The sequence below is a fragment of the Cololabis saira genome, chromosome 11 (genome assembly GCF_033807715.1).
Source record: "Cololabis saira isolate AMF1-May2022 chromosome 11, fColSai1.1, whole genome shotgun sequence".
Classification (NCBI taxonomy): domain Eukaryota; kingdom Metazoa; phylum Chordata; class Actinopteri; order Beloniformes; family Belonidae; genus Cololabis; species Cololabis saira.
This window is the reverse complement of record NC_084597.1, coordinates 6,140,804-6,163,393: the sequence shown is the minus strand read 5'-3', so window position 1 is coordinate 6,163,393 and position 22,590 is coordinate 6,140,804. Positions and strand designations below refer to the sequence as shown.

Here is a 22,590-nt window from a genome sequence, read left to right as displayed (position 1 = left end):
CACATTTTGTGGTTTAAAGTATTCATACAAGCACGAATGAATAGGACCTAGGGCTGGGCGATATGGACCAAAAGTCATATCTCGATATTTTCTAGCTGAATGGCGATACTCGATATATATCGATATTTTTTCTGTGACATAATTGGGGTTTCCCCCAAAGCATTATAGCATAGCATCTCTGTTAGCATCTCTGTTAGATTCATTTTTTCTGAGGCAAACCCTTAAAAAAACAGTCAGTTTTAATACAAAGCCTCGTGCCAAATGTCACACAGGTTCCTTTATTAACAGAGGTCTGCACAATATCAAAATGTATAAAACAAATGAAATAAAAATAAACTGCCTGCATATATAGAATAAAAATACTTCTTGAATAAAATAAAACAAATATCCCTTTCCTGCATAACAATTACATTAAAATACACTGTGCAATTAATACAATGTAGACAGTAACAGGCAGACTTTTCCACTGAGGTTGACAGTTGTGCAAATAACAAAACATTTGTGCAAATCTCAAATAAAACATTCAAGTCAATTTGTCACAAAATAAGCTATATCAAAATCATTAAACCATTATACCATATTGCGTTTGAAAATATATCGATATATATTAAAATCTCAATATATCGCCCAGCCCTAATAGGTCCGTAGCCAAATAACTGATAAATACAGCCCTGTTTGTTTTTTGTCCTTAGTTAAAAGAAAAAAAAAAAAAGTACAAGCTCAACTTCTTCCTTTTTGACCTGAATCTTAATCTAAGTTAATAATTTTCCTGCTTACCTGTGACATTTTCGCATATTTTACTTCTTGAAGGTGCATTTATAGGCCGTCAGGTCACCCACCTTTTCATTTCATCTCGCTCCCACCTCTGGCGTGTACATTCTTTTCACTTTAATAAAAACAACTATTTACGTTAAGCATAGGATAAAAAGTTGAACTCTGATTTCTAGGAAGTATTTTCACAATCGTTATTTTCCTGGCTTACAGCTTATGCTGAAATAGCCCCAAATAAATATACTTTACATGTTATACATAATGGTTTTATATTAACTTGAGGTTAGGTATATTACTTATCCTGGTCGTGACATTAATGGGATAGTGTTGCATAGAGAAAGATAGATACACATAACAATGATAAAAACAAAATCACATTATGGGCACTTTTTATTATTTCACTTTAGTTTATAATTCATCTTCATTGTGGCCTCATATAACACTGTTTTTAGTCAATTTTGTGCACTTTTCGGCTCGTTATATTGTATTTTTCTACATATTTGGTAAGACGAAGTGGCATCCACATGGGATTACGTCAGGTTTGGGGCCGCTGTTATTGGTCCAGCGCGATCACGTGACGCAGCCGCATCGCTGCTTTACACAGGCGCCGCTGGAAATAGTCCCGCTGTTATGCCCCCAGTCTAGGGGTGCCTAGGACACAACATGAAAAGGCCCCATCTTCCCCAAGTCCCAAGTAGCCACAAACAAGATTTGGTTTCACTTTAAAAAGGAAGTGATTTATTAACAAAAGTAGATCAACTTGAAAAGTAAACTGAGACTGAGCTACTAGGCTTCAGGGTGGACAAAGGCCAAAACAACAAACAAAAGGATCCTGTCTTAGGAGTAGGTAACTGACCTGTCAAACAAAAGAAAACAAATGACACAAGGCTTACCTCCCTAACTAAAATAAACAGGAGAAAACGAAGTTAACAGAATTGGCAGCCCACCCTTACTTTACTCAAAAGTCAATATCTTCCAAAACCTATACAAAGTTCTGAGCACAAGGTGTGGCCGGTTGGGAGAGGAGGAGGATGAGTCTGCAACCTGCTTGCAGCCCACATGGTGGCGGCCATCTTGGCTCCTTTTATATCAGGTGGTTGTCGTTTCAGCCAATCACCATCCAGGGCATGGAACCTTCCCACCAATGACCGCACGGCTGTGGAACACACCTATCTGCATAGTAGATTAATACAAGAAAATCAAAGGGCACACACACACCCACACAAGACGGACTACAAAAATATGACCACAGTCATAACACCCCCACACCCAAGAATTAAACATACCCCTAAATGTTTAATTCCTGTGGATCTGAGGAACACCTTGACAAAGCGTCCGCTATTACATTTTCTGTGCCCTTTTTGTGGGGAATCTCCAGATTGAAATCCTGGAGGAGAAGAGACCAGCGCATAAGCCGCTGGTTAGAATTACGCATGTGCGCGAGGAATACTAACGGGTTGTGATCAGTGTACACTTGTACAGGCTGTGAACTAGACCCGATATAAACCTCAAAATACTGAAGAGCAAGAGCTTCCTTCTCAATCGTGCTATAATTAAGCTGGTGCTTATTGAACTTTCTTGAGAAGTAGCAAACAGAGTGATCAATAGCCTGATCATCCTCTTGCAAGAGAACCGCACCGGCGCCGCACGCGCTGGCGTCAACCTCCAGTTTAAAGGGTCGTGTAAAGCAGGGCGCAGCGAGGACTGGGGCACTACACAGTAACGCCTTGGCAGACTCGAAGGCAGCCTGGCAAGCGGGGGACCAAACAAGTCCGGCACACAAAAGTCCGGCACACACAAGTCCGGCACACACAAGTCCGGCACACACAAGTCCGGCACACACAAGTCCGGCACACACAAGTCCGGCACACACAAGTCCGGCACACACAACCAGCTCAGTGACACATTTTGGTACCTTTTCACATTCAGTAGTGGGGGACACTGAAAAGGAGGGCTCACCCTCATCTAATGTAGCCATAAAGGAGCTAGACAAATCCATCACATCACCCAATTTACGAGCCTGTGCGCGAGTAACTGCGCATACAGGAAACACATTTGGCACAGACAAAGCAGAAGAAACAGAGGTGGGGCAGCAAGCAGGTGCAACCGAAATGGGATCATTGACGACCTCTGGCAGAGGAAACACATTTCCTCCGGCCAGATCGTTACCCAAAATAAACGAAATGCCACTAATCGGAAACCGTGGGAGCACGGCAACTTTCACACGTCCCGACACAAGCGGTGAATGCAAATGGATCATGTGAAGTGGGGCGTTCAGTTCACTCATTTTAATTCCCCACACTAACAAATCAGAAGAACACGAAGTTTCGTTTGAGAGGGGCAGAACACTAGCCAGCATGAATGAGTGATAGGCGGCTGTATCTCTGAGGATAGTTACCGGTACTTTATCTGCCTCCTCACCGGTTACTGACACAAATCCACGAGAAACAAACGGTTTGAAACGAGGGTCAACCTCCGCATTTAACTCTGCTTCAGATGAAGACTTAGTGTGTTTTTCAGGTGGGGACGCGTTGTTTATAAAACCCACACCTGCAGGAGGTTTAACATTTCTGTGATGTCCTTTTTTCCTGAGGGCCGGACAGACAGCAATCAAGTGGCCTGGCTCATGGCAATAAAAACACTCGCGGCTCTCACCCGCAGCTGGTGAGGTGCTTTTACGCATCAGCTTTGGCGATCGGTTTCTTCGCTCAGACATCGTGTGTGAGACACGAGGTGCTGGCATCGAAAAAACACTTTTGTGAGTCAAAATGAACTCATCAGCGAGCACGGCTGCTTTTGCTACCGATGCCTCTTTTTGTTCATTCAAATAGATCACAATTCGCTCCGGCAAACACTTTTTAAATTCCTCGAGTAGAATGAGCTCTCTCATTTCCGCCATGTTTCTGACATTACACGCTTGGCACCATTTATCAAACAAAACACTCTTGTCACGCACAAACTCAACATACGTCTGGTTGGGAGTTTTCTCACTGTTTCTAAATTTTTGCCGATAGGCTTCGGGAACCAGCTCGTAGGCCTGCAAAACAGTCTTTTTCAAGATTTTATAATCCAAACTATCCTCAATGGAAAGACTGGCACAGACTTCCTGAGCTTTCCCCACTAGTTTACACTGGAGGAGAAGGGACCAGAACTCTTTGGGCCAACTAAGGGCAGCAGCTATCCGCTCGAAAGCGCTAAAATACGAGTCCACCTCGGACTCACGAAACGGCGGGACTAAAGCGATGTGCTTACTGATGTCAAAACCCGGAGCAGAAACAGCGCTGCGGCCAACAGTAGACACTGGGGTGGAGGCTTCAGAGGCTCCTTTTTCCAGCTCGAGAGCCCTGATGCGCAGGTGCATGGCTTGCACCTCCAGCTGTTTGTTTCGGGTCTCTACCTCCTTTATTTGGAGTGCTATGCGGAGATCCTCGGTAGTCATCTTACTCACCAGAGGATCTATGACCGGCCCAAGCTCCGCACCAGCAGTGAGCGTGCCAGCGGCCCCCGCCACTTTCACCTCAGCGCCCGGTACGTCACCAGCCACGTCACCCGCAGCAAAAGCAGCATCCCCCTCATCAACAGCTGGGTCAGGTAGGACGCCCTGCTCCACCAACTGTTCACACAGCAAACGTCTGAGCTCCGCTTTATTGGCACTGTAAGACACCCGCACATTATAAACATTTGCCAAACTCAACAGGTCCGCCTTTTTGCACTTCTCAATTTTAGCCAAAGACGGACTAGCCACAAAATCATCCAGTGAAAACTCCATAATTTCCCCCCACACACCAAAAGAGAACTACCAACCAGAGGTACTCACCAAACAAAGCGAGACAAGAGAACGGACGAGCCCCCAATTCATGTTATGCCCCCAGTCTAGGGGTGCCTAGGACACAACATGAAAAGGCCCCATCTTCCCCAAGTCCCAAGTAGCCACAAACAAGATTTGGTTTCACTTTAAAAAGGAAGTGATTTATTAACAAAAGTAGATCAACTTGAAAAGTAAACTGAGACTGAGCTACTAGGCTTCAGGGTGGACAAAGGCCAAAACAACAAACAAAAGGATCCTGTCTTAGGAGTAGGTAACTGACCTGTCAAACAAAAGAAAACAAATGACACAAGGCTTACCTCCCTAACTAAAATAAACAGGAGAAAACGAAGTTAACAGAATTGGCAGCCCACCCTTACTTTACTCAAAAGTCAATATCTTCCAAAACCTATACAAAGTTCTAAGCACAAGGTGTGGCCGGTTGGGAGAGGAGGAGGATGAGTCTGCAACCTGCTTGCAGCCCACATGGTGGCGGCCATCTTGGCTCCTTTTATATCAGGTGGTTGTCGTTTCAGCCAATCACCATCCAGGGCATGGAACCTTCCCACCAATGACCGCACGGCTGTGGAACACACCTATCTGCATAGTAGATTAATACAAGAAAATCAAAGGGCACACACACACCCACACAAGACAGACTACAAAAATATGACCACAGTCATAACACCCGCTATTAAAATAACGATTGTGAAAATACTTCCTAGAAATCCGAGTTCAACTTTTTATCCTATGCTTAACATAAATAGCTCTTTTTTTTAAGTGAAAAGAATGTACACGCCAGAGGTGGGAGCGAGATCCTCTTTCTAAAGACATTTACGTGGTTGACCTGACTAGGGCTGGGGATCGATTCAAATGTCAAGAATCGATTCGATTCCGATTCTTAAGATTCAGAATCGATTATCACCATTTGATTCGATTCGATCCAATATTGATTTGGGTTACTGTTAATAAAACAGTTTTTTCAGCTGTTGCATGAATTATATGACTGTCTAGTTATGCAACATATTACTACTAGTATTATATTGAGATTAAACAGCAAGTATTGCAGCTAATGATGCTGTAAGGACCAATCAGCTCCCAGAATGCTGATAGAACTGCTTTCAGAAACATCGTGGGTCAGAATTACCAAACAGATCCAGGGAGGAAACAGAGGACAAAAGAAAAATCGCTTTTATTTTTTCCCCATTTATGAGAATTTGGTTTTTAACATTTATGCAAATGTAACCCCAAGACAGTATAATAAAGCAAAGAAATATAGACAATTTATGCAATTATAACTGAAAAACTTTAATGTTTTCATACCTTTAAACATATTTAAAGGCGAAAACATGGCACCAGTTATTCTCGTGCCTTTTTTGGGCATAAAAAAAAGTACCAAAAGTTGTAATGTATTATTATTATTATTAAATTGTTTTTATTAGTTTTTTCAATAAAGCAAAAACATACATACAAACAAGACTACAAATGGACAATACAGTAAAACCCTCGAAATCCATTAAAAATAAAAATAAAATAAAAGGTACTAGACGACAGACAGACAATAAAAATAAAAATAAAAATAATATTTTCATGTTGCGTTGCGCTTAAGCAGATCTACATTTGTCATACCGAATTGGTTGAATTTACGAGAATGGTAACTCACACTTGAGCCCCTTCAGCCTGGAATTTGTAACTGAAATAATCCAGAAACGGCTGCCAAACTTTATAAAACTTCTGGATTGAGCCCCTGGTGGAATATTTGATCCTCTCCAATTTTAGGTGAGCCATTACGTCACCGACCCATCTTCGATGTGACGGGGGAACCGCTGATTTCCAGTTGAACAGAATTAGGCGTCGGGCCAACAGGGAGGAGAAAGCTATAGCATCAGATTGGGGGACAGATACTGTTATTTCACCAGGGACCACTCCAAACACAGCAACAAAGGGGCAAGGGCTGATCTCCCTGCTACAGATGTAGGAGAAGGTCTCAAAAACGGAACACCAGAATTGTGATAATGATGGACATGACCAGAACATATGGTTGAGAGTGGCTGGAGCCTGGTGGCATCTGTAACAATTTGGATCCACATCTGGGTAAATTTCGGCCAATCTACTTTTGGAGAAATGTAGTCTATGGAGCACTTTGAATTGAAGCAGCCCGTGCCTGATACAAACAGAGGATGAATGAATTCGTTTAATTGCCAATTGCCAAGAATCGTCCGGAATCTCAATCCCCATATCCTCACTCCACGACTCCCTGATACGATCCAGAGATGGGGGTGCCATCTCCTGAATCTCACTATAAAGCATGCTCACCAGCCCTTTTTGATGCGGGTCTAGCTCCAACCACTCATCAAGCCAACCATCAGCATGGAGTAGGGGAAATGTAGCAACATATTTCTTAACAAAATCCCGTGCTTGTAAGTACCTGAAAAAATGTGAGCGAGGAATGTCATATTCCTCTATCAGTTGATCAAAGGACATAAATGACCCATCTTTAAACATATCCCTCACCCGCTTTAACCCCTTCCTAGCCCATAATTGGAACGCCGTGTCCATAAGTGAAGGTGGGAAAAGGGCATTAGATATTAACGGGAGACAAGATAGAGCTTCCCTATATCTGAAGTGCGTCCTAAACTGCGCCCAAATACGGAGTGAGCCACTCACTAAAGGGTTATTCGTGCGGCGTTTTTTACTGAGTGGAAGTGGAGCACAGATCAGAGAAGACAACGACACAGGATGAGCGGAGTGTTGTTCCATGTCAACCCATACCATCCTCCCACCCCCATATGATGCAGCCATCCAATATGTCAGTTTATGAATGTTTGCCGCCCAGTAGTATTGTAGAAAATTTGGTAGTGCTAAACCCCCATCCTCCTTCCGTCTCTCTAAGAATGACCTTCTAATACGCGGTGTGGTCTTATTCCAAATAAAGGTTGAGATGTATTTGTCTAGCTCCTTGAAAAAGGATTTTGGTATGAAAACGGGCACAGTTTGAAATAAAAACAGGAACCTAGGCATAATTGTCATCTTGACTGAGTTAACCCTGCCGGCCAACGACAGGGGTAACGTCGACCAACGCGCCAGGTCCTGTTTAGCCTTTTGCAGGGCTGGCTTAAAGTTCGATTTAAACAGGGCTCCATATTTCCGAGTCACATTCACCCCAAGGTATGTGAAAGAGTCAGAGACTACCTTTAGTGGAAATGACCCGAGTGACAACTTCTGAGCCAGCTCATTGGCAGGAAATAATAAGCTCTTTGGGAGGTTAATTTTGTAGCCTGAGAATCTGCCAAATTTGGAGATAACGCCTTTGGGATGGAAACAAAAGGGTCAGACAGATACAAGATCAGGTCATCTGCATAGAGTGATAATTTATGTACTTGGCCACCCCTAGTAATACCAGCGAGATCCTCATCAGCCCTCAGGGCAACTGCCAATGGCTCAATGGCGAGGTCGAACAACAGGGGGCTCAGTCCACAACCTTGTCTGGTGCCTCTACCTATCTGAAAGTAGTTGGAAATCAACTTATTAGTGCAAACCGAGGCCTGTGGTGAAGCGTACAAGACTCTGATCCATGATAGAAAAATGGGGCCAAACCCGAACCTCTCCAGGGCCGTGAAAAGAAATTTGTATTCAATTCTATCAAAAGCCTTGTGGGCATCGAGCGACAATAAAACCTCCGCTGTGGGCGGGGCATCAGGAGAGTAGATAATATTGAACAACCTACGCACATTACCAAAGAGCTGGCGCTCTAAAATAAAACCCGTTTGGTCCGGATGTACCACAGTATGGATAACTGACTCAAGCCTGCTAGCCAGAGCCCTGGTTAAAATCTTATAGTCGCAGCAGAGTAAACTGACAGGGCGGTACGATTCACACCTCAGAGGATCTTTTCCTTTTTTAAGGAGCACTGAAATTGTGGCCTGGGTCATTGTGGGCGGGAGTGACTCTCGTTCCAGTGCCTCTACATATACACATTTCAGAATAGGAATAAGTTTGGAAGCAAATGTTTTATAAAACTCAGCTGGGAAGCCGTCTGGCCCGGGAGCCTTACTTCCCTTCATTTTTTTGATGGCGCGATCAATTTCAGCCACCGTCAAAGGCCGATCAAGGTCAGACTTATCCTGGTCGCTTAGGGTCTGTAACTCTAAATTATCAAAAAACTGAGACATTTCTGCGTCCTCACACCCCTCAGAGCTGTAGAGGTCCTCATAGAACTTTTTGAATTGATTGTTTATAGATTTTTGGTCTGTAGTTATTCCCTCTGAAGTGTCAATCTCGGCAATAAGTCCAGCCTCTGTAGACTGTCTCAACTGGTGACACAGCAATTTACTGGCTCGTTCGCCATGTTCGTAAAACTCCTGGCGGGATCTAAGGTGAAGCTCCTCCACTGCCCCAGAAGATAAAATATCAAACTCCGTTTGTAGTGTAACTCTCTCCTTATATAAGTCTGTGGATGGTGAGGTTGAATGCCTATTATCAAGGTCCTTTAACAGGGATGTCAGTTCGTGAAGACGTGCTGCCCGTCTCTTGTTCAAACCAGAATTAAAGGCGATTATCTGACCCCGTAGATATGCTTTCATCGATTCCCAAAAAATAGAGTGGCTTATGTCTGGATGTTTGTTTGTTTCTGTAAAAAAGTCAATTTGAGAGTTGATAAAGTCAACAAACTCTTCATTTGATAATAGACGTGAATTTAGTCGCCATACTCGTTGCGGGCGTATGTTATTTGGAAAGCCCAGCGACATAGTGACTGGACCATGGTCTGAAATAACAATGCTCTCACATTCACTTGACTTTAGAAAAGGGAGAAGCCTCTTATCCAACAGAAGATAATCGATCCTGCCGTAGGACTGATGAGCTGCGGAGAAGAAGCTATATTGTCTAGACCCTGGATGTTTATACCTCCACACATCAATCACTCCATATGTCTGAAGGAAAGCATTAATCGTCTCCGCCGATTTGCTCATTGCACCAGGGGTCGCACTGGATCTATCCAATAAGGGGCTCAACACCGTATTCAAATCTCCCCCCAGTATCAAATTATGGCTATACATGTCTGGAAGCAAGGAAAACAGGTCGCTGAAGAATTTGGCGTTGTCCCAATTGGGGGCATACACACATGCCAGTATTACTGGTACATTAAACAGGTGTCCCTGTACAATAATGTAGCGGCCATCACTGCCCGATATTACCTTTGATTCTATAAACTGCACATCTCTGTGAATAAGGATCGCCGTACCCCGGAACTTGGCGTCAAACTTGGAGTGGAATACTTGGGAAAAGCCCCCCCTCTTCAGCATATTATGGTTCTTATTAAGCAAATGTGTTTCAGTCAGGAAGGCTACATCAGTTTTCAATTGAGATAAGCGAGCAAACACTTTGCTGCGTTTCACTGGGTGGTTAACACCTTTAGTATTCCAAGTTGTAAATTTTGTAGCGGCCCCTCCAGATGTATTAAGATTAGGAACTGCCATGTTCGGGCAATAAAGCTAATAAGGATACCAATATACCTTGGTCAAGAGCCGCACAGGCAGAAAACCAGTTAGTTGGCCATAACTCTCTGCAATAACAACGCAACCTTATGGATACAAATATAAAACATAAAAGAAGACATGAGAACAGACATATAACACAAAACATCCAAAAACCCCTCTGCCGGCCCCTCCCCCAATGAGGGACTGCAAAAAACCCCGCTCCTCTGTTTCCTTCTGACGAAAACAAACTCAAAGCTTACCCTGTGGGGCTGAGCCCTATCGGAGCTGCGCAAAACTAGAACAGAAAATATATATATATATCAACCAGCCTGACCATAATCAATCTTTTTCTAATCTAGAGAACAGGTAAATATACTCTTGGAGTTAGAACATAAAATAACCATCAGCATGAGTGCGTATAGTGGAATACAATTATATCTGGGTATACTCAGGCACACACATGCACACACACACACATACACACACACATACACACACACACACACACACCAGCGAATGTGAGTCCTGTAATGTACACATATTCATGCCCAAGCCCACTCGCTTGGCCACATGAACATTAAAAGATGAAACAGATAGTCTGTTAGAGTGGCACTCCAAGCCTGTGTCAGGATCTCTGACCAGAGGGCACCCTTGATAACCCATTCGAGACGAGAGGTAAGCCATTGTCTTCTAGACAGGTCAGTATCCCCATGCCCACCACATACTGTGACAACAGGTTAGACTTGTGAGGCCGGCCGCGTCCACTCAAGATGAACGCAACCGACCCCACTCACAATACATAGAAAACATGACTCAGCATAGAGTGTTGCCCACAGGCTGCCCGTAGATATAAACATGTCCCCCCCATTTGGCTTGGTCTCGATGACATTCTGCATCAAAAATTATATGATATTATAAATAAAATACAGAAGAGAAAATAAAAATGTAATTATACACACACACACACACACACACACACACACACACACACACACACACACACCACAGGACTACAGCAATTGTGAATGATAGACATGCACCTGCTAAAATTAGGACATAAAATGTCCCTCTGCCTTAGTATAACATTACAGAAATGATCAAAATAAGTAGTAAATAATAACAATAATGAAATGAAATAATAATGACAATATATTTAAGCAAACATATATACACTGGCCCACACACATCCCAACACAGTAATTGCGAGTTATATAAACTGCACGCACGCACGCACACGTAGTCACGCACACGCACATACACACACACGCGGCCCAACCACTTGCACACACGCATGATGGAAAATGAAACCAGTAAACCAGTAGAGGGCACCAAAGCCCTATGACATAGTCTCTGACATAAACACCCTCTTGAAGATTGACTCGTCGGTTTTAACCCCGGACGTAGAAGGAATAGGGAAACTGCCTTCAAAATAAAACAGCATGTAGAAGAAAATAACGAGAGCAATAACTGCTATCCATGCCCGAACAGTACAGACGCGACACTCTCCGCGTCTCACTAATATATTAGCCAATCTCCAAAGAGCGCTACACCATATATTAAGAAAAGTAAAGCCACTGAATGAGGCAAGAAACATATAGTAAAAATAGAAATACGACAATTCAAGAGGCAGGAAATGAGAGAACGCTTAGATTATTCCTTAAATTACCGAAAACAAATATACATAAATAAAACGCCCCCCCCCCCCCCCCCCCCCCCCCCCTCTCCCCCCTGGCCGTCAATGCACTACGTAATACCCGTGGAATATATAGACAGCATTCTTAAACCCAGACCAGAATAACAGTAAACAAAAATACAGGACCCAGCAGATCAGTCCGAAAAAATTGGCAGATATGCCACTAGTATAAGAACACAAATAATAAAATGGTGTGAATCCCAAAACTCCTACTGTCGATGCAGTGGCGTTCAGTCAATTAAAAGAGGAAGAGTAAACATACCGATACACACCTTTAGTTCCAGAAGAAGTGAAAAGTAACCATAAAACTGAAATCCTCACAAACCGATCGCTGAGTCCAATCCAATCATTATCCGCTGGGCACCTCGTGAAGAAAGGACTTTGTATCTAAGCAGCCAGGTATCCATATCTACTCATGTCCCGCCGCCGCTATTCCTTTGGATGTAGATTTTTCTTTATGTAGTCTTCAGCCTTTGCAGGATCCTTGAAACTCGCACATTTGCCATCCGGTGTTGTTATTTTTAATACGGCGGGGTACCATAACCCATACCGGACTCCGTTGCATTCCCTGAGCAAGCCTCGCACCTTGTTGAATCTGGAACGCTGTTGAGCCACGGCATGCGTAAAATCTTGATGGACGTGGAGAACATCGCCGTCCGCGGTAGTCACTCGCTTAGCCTGTCTAGCTTTCTTCAGAATTTCCTCCCTCTCCTGGTAGTAGTGGTATCTGATGACGAACGCTCTCGGTGGGTCACCATTATCTTCACTCGGCTTCGTGCGTAAAGTACGGTGCGCAATGTCCAGGGTGGGTAGCTTGGAGAGGCCATAGGCATCTTTCAGGCACTGAGAGACAAAGTCGGTTGGAAGCTTTCCATCCTCCCTCCTTTCCCGGATTCCTGAGACACGTAGGTTAAAGCGACGGGACCGAGCCTCCCTGTCCTCCAGTCGGGCTTTATGGGTAGCCAGTTCCTCCAAGACCGCCTTAAGATCACGTTCCAGCGCCGTGACCCTATCTGACTGATCGCTGACCGCAGCCCCCATTTCCACAAACTGTGTGTGCAGAGCCTCGATCCTGGCGTTAGCATTATCATTAGCCTGCTTAATTTCTGCCCTGAGGTGGTCAACCTGGGTCTTAATCTCCACCGACTGGGCTTCGGCTTTGTCGAGAAGTTCCTTCCTCAGGTCTGCAATAGCCTGGAGGATAGCCTCTTGTCCGGCAACCGGTGTAGCGTTAGCATGCTCCTTAGCAACATCAGGGCTAGCCTTGTTCTTCTTGCTCATTGTCCTCTCTTATAACGACAGTAAAAACTTATGAAACTGTTCTAATTAACCCTATTACTGTTCCCAAGCACTTTGGGTCACTTTGCGGACAGATTGGTGTATTTAGTTACATATTACACAGATCCGACAGGGAGCCCAGCCAAAACGTGTCCTCACATGGCGCTGCCCCCGACTGCACTGGATTTTTCCAAAAGTTGTAATGTAATGATGAATTTTTATTTTTTTTTATTTTTTTTTAAATCGATCATTAGACATATGAATCGATTTTTAGGAATTAATATGAGAATCGGAGAATCGATTTTTTTCAACACAAGCCTAGACCTGACGGCCTATTATTTTTGCTATTCTTTTTTCAAGTCTTTTTTCAAGTTCTTTGTTACTTACACTTTATATATTTTTTGATCTGTTAAACACTTTTGATCAGTTTTTGAAATACTTGAACGTTCAAACCGAAGTTTAGAGGGAAATGCAAAAAAACCTAAAATCTCTAAATTGAAAAACCCCTCAAATTTAATTTTGATGTTCCTTTATAAAAGAAATGCCTTCCAAAATATTCTTGGAGCCCAGCTGACCTCTTTCTAAATAACCATCATGAAAAAAACCTGCCGGTGTAGGAGCCCATTCGGTCTGGAAAACTGTACTTTGGACACAAGTGAGTGAGTGAGTTTGTGAGCCAGTTTCTTGCAGGAGCAGCTGCTACTTCAACAGGGGACTGATTAAAAACCCCAGGGACATTTATCTTCTCATGGTGTATTCTCAACAGGACCACTGGGACCTGGCGCCCAGAAATAAGCAAAGGAAATGACACATGTACCATAAATATCTCCCAGTGGAATCCTGTCGCTGCAACTTAACTGCTCCTGGTTAACTAGTAGGAGTGTGCAAACAAGGGTACCTCACGATTCGATTTCGATTATTGGAGCTTCGATTCTTCGATTATAACGATTTTCGATTCGATTATTGGTGCCACGATTCTTCGATTATTGTGATTTTTCATGCTTTTTCCATACAAGATTGATTTTGTCTTCATCTGTGGCTACATTTGTAAATAAATAGCCAATCAATTAACTCAGTTCCTCTAACAACACTCATTAAGTAAATAACAAGGTTTTTTTAACATTTGACATGTATTTTTCAAAGACACAAAATAATGTATTTTATGACTATGTAAACATTTGCTCTTTGACTTACTTAACTTTGACCAGGGAAAGCTGCACTTGCATGAGAGCGCCCTCTATTGGCGGAAAACACTGAAAACGGTCAAGCCCTGGATTTAATGAGTTCATTAATTCAAGTAAACAAGATATGTACTTAGTGTAAACATATCTGCCATATTTCAAGTGAACAATAAGAAATGTGCATTCTTGAAAATGAAATGATTCAGCAGCGTATTCAGTTTGGAATCTGGATAGGATAACTTAAATAAAATATGTATATATATATATATATTTTTTTAATGAATCGATTCCAAATCGTCACGTGACGCATCGTGATGCATCGACACATCGATGAATTGCACCCACCTCTATTAACTAATAACTTCATTTAGACGAGATAGTTTTCCTTTCCCTAAAAACTGAATCTCCTTCTTTCCCCAGAACTATAGGAGACAGAATCGGTGAAGGAAAAGCTAGCGGTAACCTTGGTAACACCTTGAAAGTGTTGGGGCGCTTCGACGAGGCTGCTGTTTGCTGCCAAAGACATCTGGACATTTCTCAAGAGCAGGGGGACAAGGTAAAGTATAGGCCTGTGTTGAAAAAATCGATTTTCTGATTCTAAATCGACTCTCATATTACAGGGGTCGGCAACCCAAAATGTTGAAAGAGCCATATTGGACCAAAAACACAAAAAACAGCTGGAGCCGCAAAAAATGAAAAGTCTTGTATCAGCCTTAGAATGAAGACAACACATGCTGCATGTTTCTATATTAGCTATAACTGGGGGAAGATTTTTTTTTTCATTATGCACTTCGAGGAAAAAAGTTGAAATGTCGAGAAAAAAGTCGAAATGTTGATTAAAAAGGAAAGGAAAAAAGAGGGAAAAAAAGAAAAAAAAAGAAGGAAAAAAGAAAAAAGGAAAAAAAAAGACAAAGAAAAGGAAAAAAAGAAGAAAAAGGAAAAAAAGAAGAAAAAAAGGTCATACATTTTTGAAAATGCTCCAGGAGCCACTAGGGCGGCGCTAAAGAGCTGCATGCGGCTCTAGAGCTGCGGGTTGCCGACCCCTGTCATATTAGTTCCTAAAAATTGATTTGTATGTCTAAAGATCAATTTATTTTTTTATTTATTTATTTTTTTTAATATTTTTTTTTTCTCCTTTTTTCATCATTACATTTTTGCCTGGTGAACTTTAATCCCAGTAGTTTTGAAAACTCCTGAACTAAATTAACTTTTCTTTAGAGAAAATGCTGGACATTTCAGCTTAAATTTCTAAATGTTATATTAGTTCAATGAAGTTCATATTATCTATATTTACTAGAGCTTGTTTGGTTTCTCTGTTATCGGACACGGTTTGTCATGAAATACCTGAACAATACCGGTGCTTCATGTCCAGCTGTGTCTGGTGACAGAATAAATCAGACAAGCTAAAATAATTAGTTTACTGCTTGAGCTGTTGCAATTTCTTTCTTTTTTTGCACTTTAAATGGATATTGAAATACCTATTTGAGTTATTTATTTAGAGTCACAGCTACCATGCTTAGTTTCTTTATAATGTACTGCCATAGGATATAGTGGGTTTCCAGTTCTTATAGCATGTTTGTGTTCAGCCAATCTTAGCTTCAGTTTGCGTTTTGTCCCTCCAATATAAAAGTGACCACACGGTCTGTGGTGTTTCCTGCCGTGTCCCAGGTTGGAGAGGCCAGAGCGCTGTATAACGTGGGGAACGTGTTCCACGCGAAGGGGAAGCAGCAGTTGTGGGGCTGCACGCAGGAACCGGGGGACCTGCCCGCCGATGTCCGAGAAACGCTACAAAGAGCTACCGGCTTTTACGAGTAGGTATCACCACGCATACAACACATTTAGGGCTGGGTGATATATCGAGATTTTAATATATATCGACATATTTTCAAACGCGATATGGTACGAGACAATATCGTTTATATCAATTATAAATTTTTTTTTTTTTTTATGATTTAGATATAGCTTATTTTGTGACAAATTGACTTGAATGTTTTATTTGAGATTTGCACAAATGTTTTGTTATTTGCACAACTGTCAACCTCAGTGGAAAAGTCTGCCTGTTACTGTCTACATTGTAATAATTGCACAGTGTATTTTAATTTAATTGTTATGCAGGAAAGGGATATTTGTTTTATTTTATTCAAGAAGCATTTTTATTCTATATATGCAGGCAGTTTATTTTTATTTCATTTGTTTTATACATGTTGATATTGTGCAGACCTCTGTTAATAAAGGAACCTGTGTGACATTTGGCACGAGGCTTTGTATTAAAACTGACTGTTTTTTTAAGGGTTTGCCTCAGAAAAAAATGAAGCTAACAGAGATGCTAACAGAGATGCTATGCTATAATGCTTTGCGGGAAACCCCAATTATGGCACAGAAAAAATATCGATATATATCGAGTATCGCCATTCAGCTAGAAAATATTGAGATATGACTTTTGGTCCATATCGCCCAGCCTACATTGGAGTCACACTGCTGGATATTGATTATATGTGGAAAAATTACCGTATTTTTATTGACACTTCTTGAACATTGTGCTTTTTGAAAATGACCAACCTTTATTTATAGAGCTCATTTCAACAACTTAAGTTGACCCAAGTGTTTCATTGCATTAAAGAGAAAGATCAATACATAAATACAAAAAAGAACCAAAACTTTGAACAGAAGGTCAGAAATGGTACGTAGCTAAGACTTAAAAGCACTCAAATGTGTCTGCAGCAGAAGCAATGTTGTTTCTATAGATTTTAAACAGGGTTGGACAGAGGGTTAAAGAGGGTAAAACTATCTATCTAACTAACTATTAGCAGAGATTATTTAAAGTCATTATTTTCTGTCTGAAGTTATGCTCCTGACAGTTGTGGAGGTATTTTGTCTTTAATCTTAAATTCAGTGCAGTTATTGTTTATATACAGTGCTCTTAAAGTCCTACCACAACCTTTGAATCAGTTGATGCCTGGACTGAACTACGGCAACACCTTCATTATTATTTCCTGTCACTCTAAATCAGGGGTGTCAAATGTGCGGCCCGAGAGAGATTTTCATGCGGCCCGCGAGAAGTTTCCAACGCAAAAAACCGAAATGTTAATTTACTAAAAAGGAAGGCATAAATAATTGCCATGAATCGCAGCATATCCGATAATATATTTCTTCTACAAATCCATCGTTATTCCACAAATAGAGCAGTTTTTGACATTTTTTTAGTTTTCTAGAATGCATTTACCGATTTTGTTTCTTTGTAGACGGTCGTTTATTTTCATTAACTGACTACTATTATATATTTTCGCAGGAAAAATATCACTGCTAAAAAAGATGATAGAAGATATTTATTTGGAGAATTTCAGTTTTGAATACGAGGATAGTGACAAAGTAAAACAGTTAAAAAAGAAGTGCTGACTTTTTCGGCACACTGGCGTAAATATCCGCGCCAATTTTTAAAAATAAATACACTTAATTGTACTGGAAAAATCTCTAAATCACAAAGAAACACTCTCGGATGTAATAAGAAAGATTTTGCTTTTAATAAAATTTCCTATAAAAAAAGCGAAATATAGAAAAAACATACTTGTTTCTGTTTATCTTTGTAAAATGATATTAAAAGTATTTTACATAATTTGAAAAAAAACGAGAAACTTCAAGAAAAGATCCTGAAGAAATATATTTTACATAATTAGAGTGTAAACAAAGTGCATATTTCCTTTAAAATTAACTAAACTGATATTAGATTAGATAACAATAGTAAAAAAAAAATAAGAATTAGAGAAAACATTTTCCGCACCGTCTTTGTTATTTTGAGCGTGCGGCCCGCAAGAAAAAAATTGGTCAAATCCGGCCCGCCAAGCAAAATGAGTTTGACACCCCTGATCTAAATATAGATTTCTGTCAGAGATAAGTAGTTTTCCAACTTTGGCCTCATGTTAACTCACCCGAGACTCCAGCTGCCCGAATCCCTGCTCCTTATTCAGATGGTCTTCATGGCTAGTTAATCATCTTATTTCTCTGGATCCATTAAGGCTACTCTTAAAACTAGTATTGACCTAGTATTTCATTTTCATCATGTCATACTATGCGACACCTTTATAAATCTTCAAGAAGCTGTACTTCCTTCTTGAAACAACTGAGATGCACATTTTCTATTATCTTGACCTTAAAGTTAAAAGGGAAAGCGAGAGTATCAAATAATTAGGAAAAAAAAAAACCTGTTTACATTTTTATGCAGTCAGTCTTTGACATTGATTAATTTAGTTCCGTCTCCGACGGCAAGAAATCCAGACCCATTTGGGCTTTGTGACCCATTTGTGTTAATTTGCAAGAGTTTAAAGCGACACTATGTAACATTTCCACCTTAATATAATATTTCCAGAGTCATTGTGATGGTAAATCAACTTCCAACAGGTTTAATGAACCTCTGTCATGGTCTGAGGGGTCTGTATCGCCTTCACTGGCACTATGTAACTTTGAGGAGCATGGTAGGAACCCTGCCACACTAAAAAACTACTAATTTTACGGCTTTGACTGCTTTACGGCATACGTCACTTCCCCCTCCTTCCCGATTCGCAGTCGAGACGAAAATGGGCGGGGCTTGGAGCTCAGAGCTCCGCAGAAGCTGGTAACCATGGAGCTGGTAACCCGTGCTGCGTTATGGCTGCAGCAGCTCCACATAACAGACCAGGGAAAAGATCCTAATGGTTTAACTTTTCAACGGTTTCCTGCTCGGAGGCAGAACCACGCAGGCCAATTATCTGATATAACAGAGTAAAAGAGTGAAAGACTCGTCGGCTCGCTTTGGATCGCGGCTGTAACGACCAAACACACAGTAAAGCCTGAATTATGGTTCTGCGTTAAATCGACGCAGACCTACGGCGTAGGGTACGTGGCGACCCGCAACGTACGGTGCGTGTCGCCGCGTATCCTACGCCGTAGGCTCTGCGTCGATTTAACGCAGAACCATAAATCAGCCTTAAACCACAAACACTCACACAGACGGGCGTCGGATCAAAACACGGGTTTTATTCCCCACTTCTCCAGCTAAACGCAGTTGCTGGCCAGCTCTCTGCGGTGCAATTAACCCCAATCTTCAGATAAAACTAGTTTGTTGAGGAAAAAATATTAACTCTTATTTGTAGCTGCAGAGGAAAAAAATAATCTCACGAGGAAAACAAAAATAATCACGTCTCGGAGCCTCTTCACCATAATATAGCGGTCAAAAAGAAAAGAGAACTAAGAGGGATACAAAACATGTACTGTATGTTGTACTATTATACAAATGTATTGAAACACATGGCTCTTCAGTAGGGATTTCATATGGATCCAGACCGTTAATAATCATTATTTTCTCCATATACCGCTCCCTGGCTTCCTTGTTTAAGGTATCCCGGTAAATTCCAGTTCCTTTCCAGCAGTTTAACATCTTTTTTTTGCGTTCCGTCTGTTCACTTGGTGAAACAGAAAAGCGTCCCGTCTTCTCTCAAAACAAATGCAGCGACGGGACAGGAGTTTTCCGGCAGTACGCGCTGGTGCTCATGGGAAACGTAGTGTTCCTTCTGGTAAAACACTACCGCTTTTGTCCAAAAGATGCCGCCAAACTCAGAAAAGCTGAAAGTTACGTTGTGCTGCTTTAAATGTTTAAATTTACATCAAATAAAGAAGAAAATGCCTTTTATATACAAGTATATGTGTAAAAGGGTACTGTTTTGCTGTCTATATTTAAATTGATGTTAAAAGTTTAATTTGCCACTGAATAACTTGGCTCTCACTCCTCATATTTATATATATCCACCTCACATCTGCAACGGTGCATCTATTATTTTAGTCCGCCTTATTGAGTCCATTTTTGCAAAATGCTGAATAAGATGCAGTTCTATTTGACATCATGCAAACAAATTCTAACACTCAGATGCAAGATTACATTTATTAATTAGTTTATTTGCAGAGACACTGTACATAAATAATATTTGTGTAAATGTACCAGAATAAACCAAAAGCCTAGTTTTCATCTGCAGTCCCAGTAAGGAAAATTAAATATATTAAATATAAGTACTGCATATATAAATAATATATACAAATTATACGGTGATTAAAAGATGCATTAGAGACTGGTGATAAGTATAGTGAGACGACACAAGACGACACTTTGACAGGACTGGATCTTCATCTACAGATGATATTATTCATGCGAGTGGTGGTGCGTCTGACTACCGACGAGCCAGTTGTTTAGATGATGAATTTAATTTATAATGCACTTTACATTCAATGAATCTCAAAGTGCTACAACATTCAAGGCAAGAAAATAAAAAAAAGCAGCAGTATCATCACTAAAACGTAAAAAAGTCATAAAAATCAATGGCAAATCATAAATCATAAATGGCATATGATTTACTGAAAAGCTGGGTCTTAAGTCTACTCTTGAAAGAGTCAATTGACTGTGGTTCTCTCAGGTGGGCGTTAACTTGTCAATCAATGTGAATCTGCTCTAATGTTCACAAACTTGCTAAGTGAAGGAGACGACAGACCATGAATAATTTTGTCTATCAAACATATATTTAAACATTTTAGAGTACTGGTCTTTGAATGCAGTTACATTTAGATTTCTGTTGTTAAAGCCTTTTTAAATTAAAGAACAATTAAGGTCATGGAGGGAAAAAGTCAAAAAAGGCAAAAGTGTAGATGTATATATTGATATTCAGAGTGTGTAAGATCAGTATAATAAGATGTTAGTATGCTCCATCTACTAAAGACACACTGGGCATTAAACAATGTATTATGATTATATGAATATTGTATTAATGATATGAATGCTATAGCTGTCTTAAAATACATATTTATATATGCAAAGGTATATGTGTGTATACACAGGGGTGCACACAAACCGGTTCTCGAGGGCTAGTCTACTGCATGTTTTACATGTTTCCCTGTCTTCAACACACCTGATTCTAATCACTGGTCGTCATCAACATGTCATCAAGGTTTACATAACTCTGTTGGTGACACAGCCTTGTCTATCAGGGTTGTGTTGAGGCAGAAAAACATCTAAAACGTGCAGTAGACTGGCCCTGGAGTATTGTGTGCACCCCTGTGTATATACTGTACATATGTGTGTGTGTGCATACATATATATATATATATGTATGTATGTATGTATGTATGTATGTATATGTGTATATATATATATATATATATATATATATATATATATATATATATATATGTATATGTATGTATATATATATATATGTATATATGTATATGTATGTATATATATATATATGTATGTATATATATATTAGGGCTGGGCGATATAACGAGATTTTAATATATATCGATATATTTTCAAACGCGATACGAGACAATATCGTTTATATCGATTAAAAAAGAAAAAAAAAATATATATATATATTTTTTTTTTTTTATGATTTTGATATAGCTTATTTTGTGACAAATTGACTTGAATGTTTTATTTGAGATTTGCACAAATGTTTTGTTATTTGCATTACATTTTGATATTGTGCAGACCTCTGTTAATAAAGGAACCTGTGTGACATTTGGCACGAGGCTTTGTATTAAAACTGACTGTTTTGTTAAGGGTTTGCCTCAGAAAAAAATTAAGCTAACAGAGATGCTAACAGAGATGCTATGCTATAATGCTTTGGGGGAAACCCCAATTATGGCACAGAAAAAATATCGATATATATCGAGTATCGCCATTTAGCTAGAAAATATGGAGATATGACTTTTGGTCCATATCGCCCAGCCCTATATATATATATATATATATATATATATATATATATATATATATATATATATATATATATATATATATATTTCTGCTACTGATTGCTTGTATTTACTTGTATTTCTTCTGCAGGATGAACTTGTGTTTGGTGAAAGAGCTGGGTGACCGGGCGGCTCAGGGCCGGGCCTACGGGAACCTGGGGAACACCCACTACCTGCTGGGGAACTTTGTAGAAGCGATCAAGTTTCACCGTCAGGTGAGAAAATCACAACGGTAAACAAACACCATCGGGGTCATCACAGTAAAGTCAAACACCACAGAGACGCCATACGTAATAATTAACAGAAGAAAGGATAGGGACAAGATTACATTATTGTTCAATCACCGTGCTCCTTAACGTCAGGCAGCTGTAGTAGTTTCATGAGTTATTTTGAGTAAATTTAATCTGGATCCTCCTGCTGAACCAGCACATAATGTGCACAGATTTTTCCACTCAGGGAAGAGAAAACGGAGGAAATTGGTTTCTGGGTGAATGAATGAAAAGTGCGGCCCGAGGCCGTCCCTCCCTGCGTCTTCCTGTCACTCTCCATTGTAAACCAATCCTTTCCTCGTGCAAGAAACAAGCCTCTCTTCCCTTTCCCAGAACAAAT

The 22,590-nt window shown here is 40.6% G+C and overlaps 1 protein-coding gene across 1 annotated transcript in view; it reads left to right on the top strand.

The window, feature by feature from the left end:
* gpsm1b (G protein signaling modulator 1b) overlaps nucleotides 1-22,590 on the top strand; it is a 63,874-nt gene that overhangs the window by 5,879 nt on the left and 35,405 nt on the right. Inside the window, exons 3-5 of the mRNA XM_061733632.1 lie at nucleotides 14,626-14,761; nucleotides 15,874-16,016; nucleotides 22,073-22,196. Coding sequence (XP_061589616.1) covers nucleotides 14,626-14,761; nucleotides 15,874-16,016; nucleotides 22,073-22,196 — 403 coding nt within the window. The remainder of the gene's footprint in view (nucleotides 1-14,625; nucleotides 14,762-15,873; nucleotides 16,017-22,072; nucleotides 22,197-22,590) is intronic.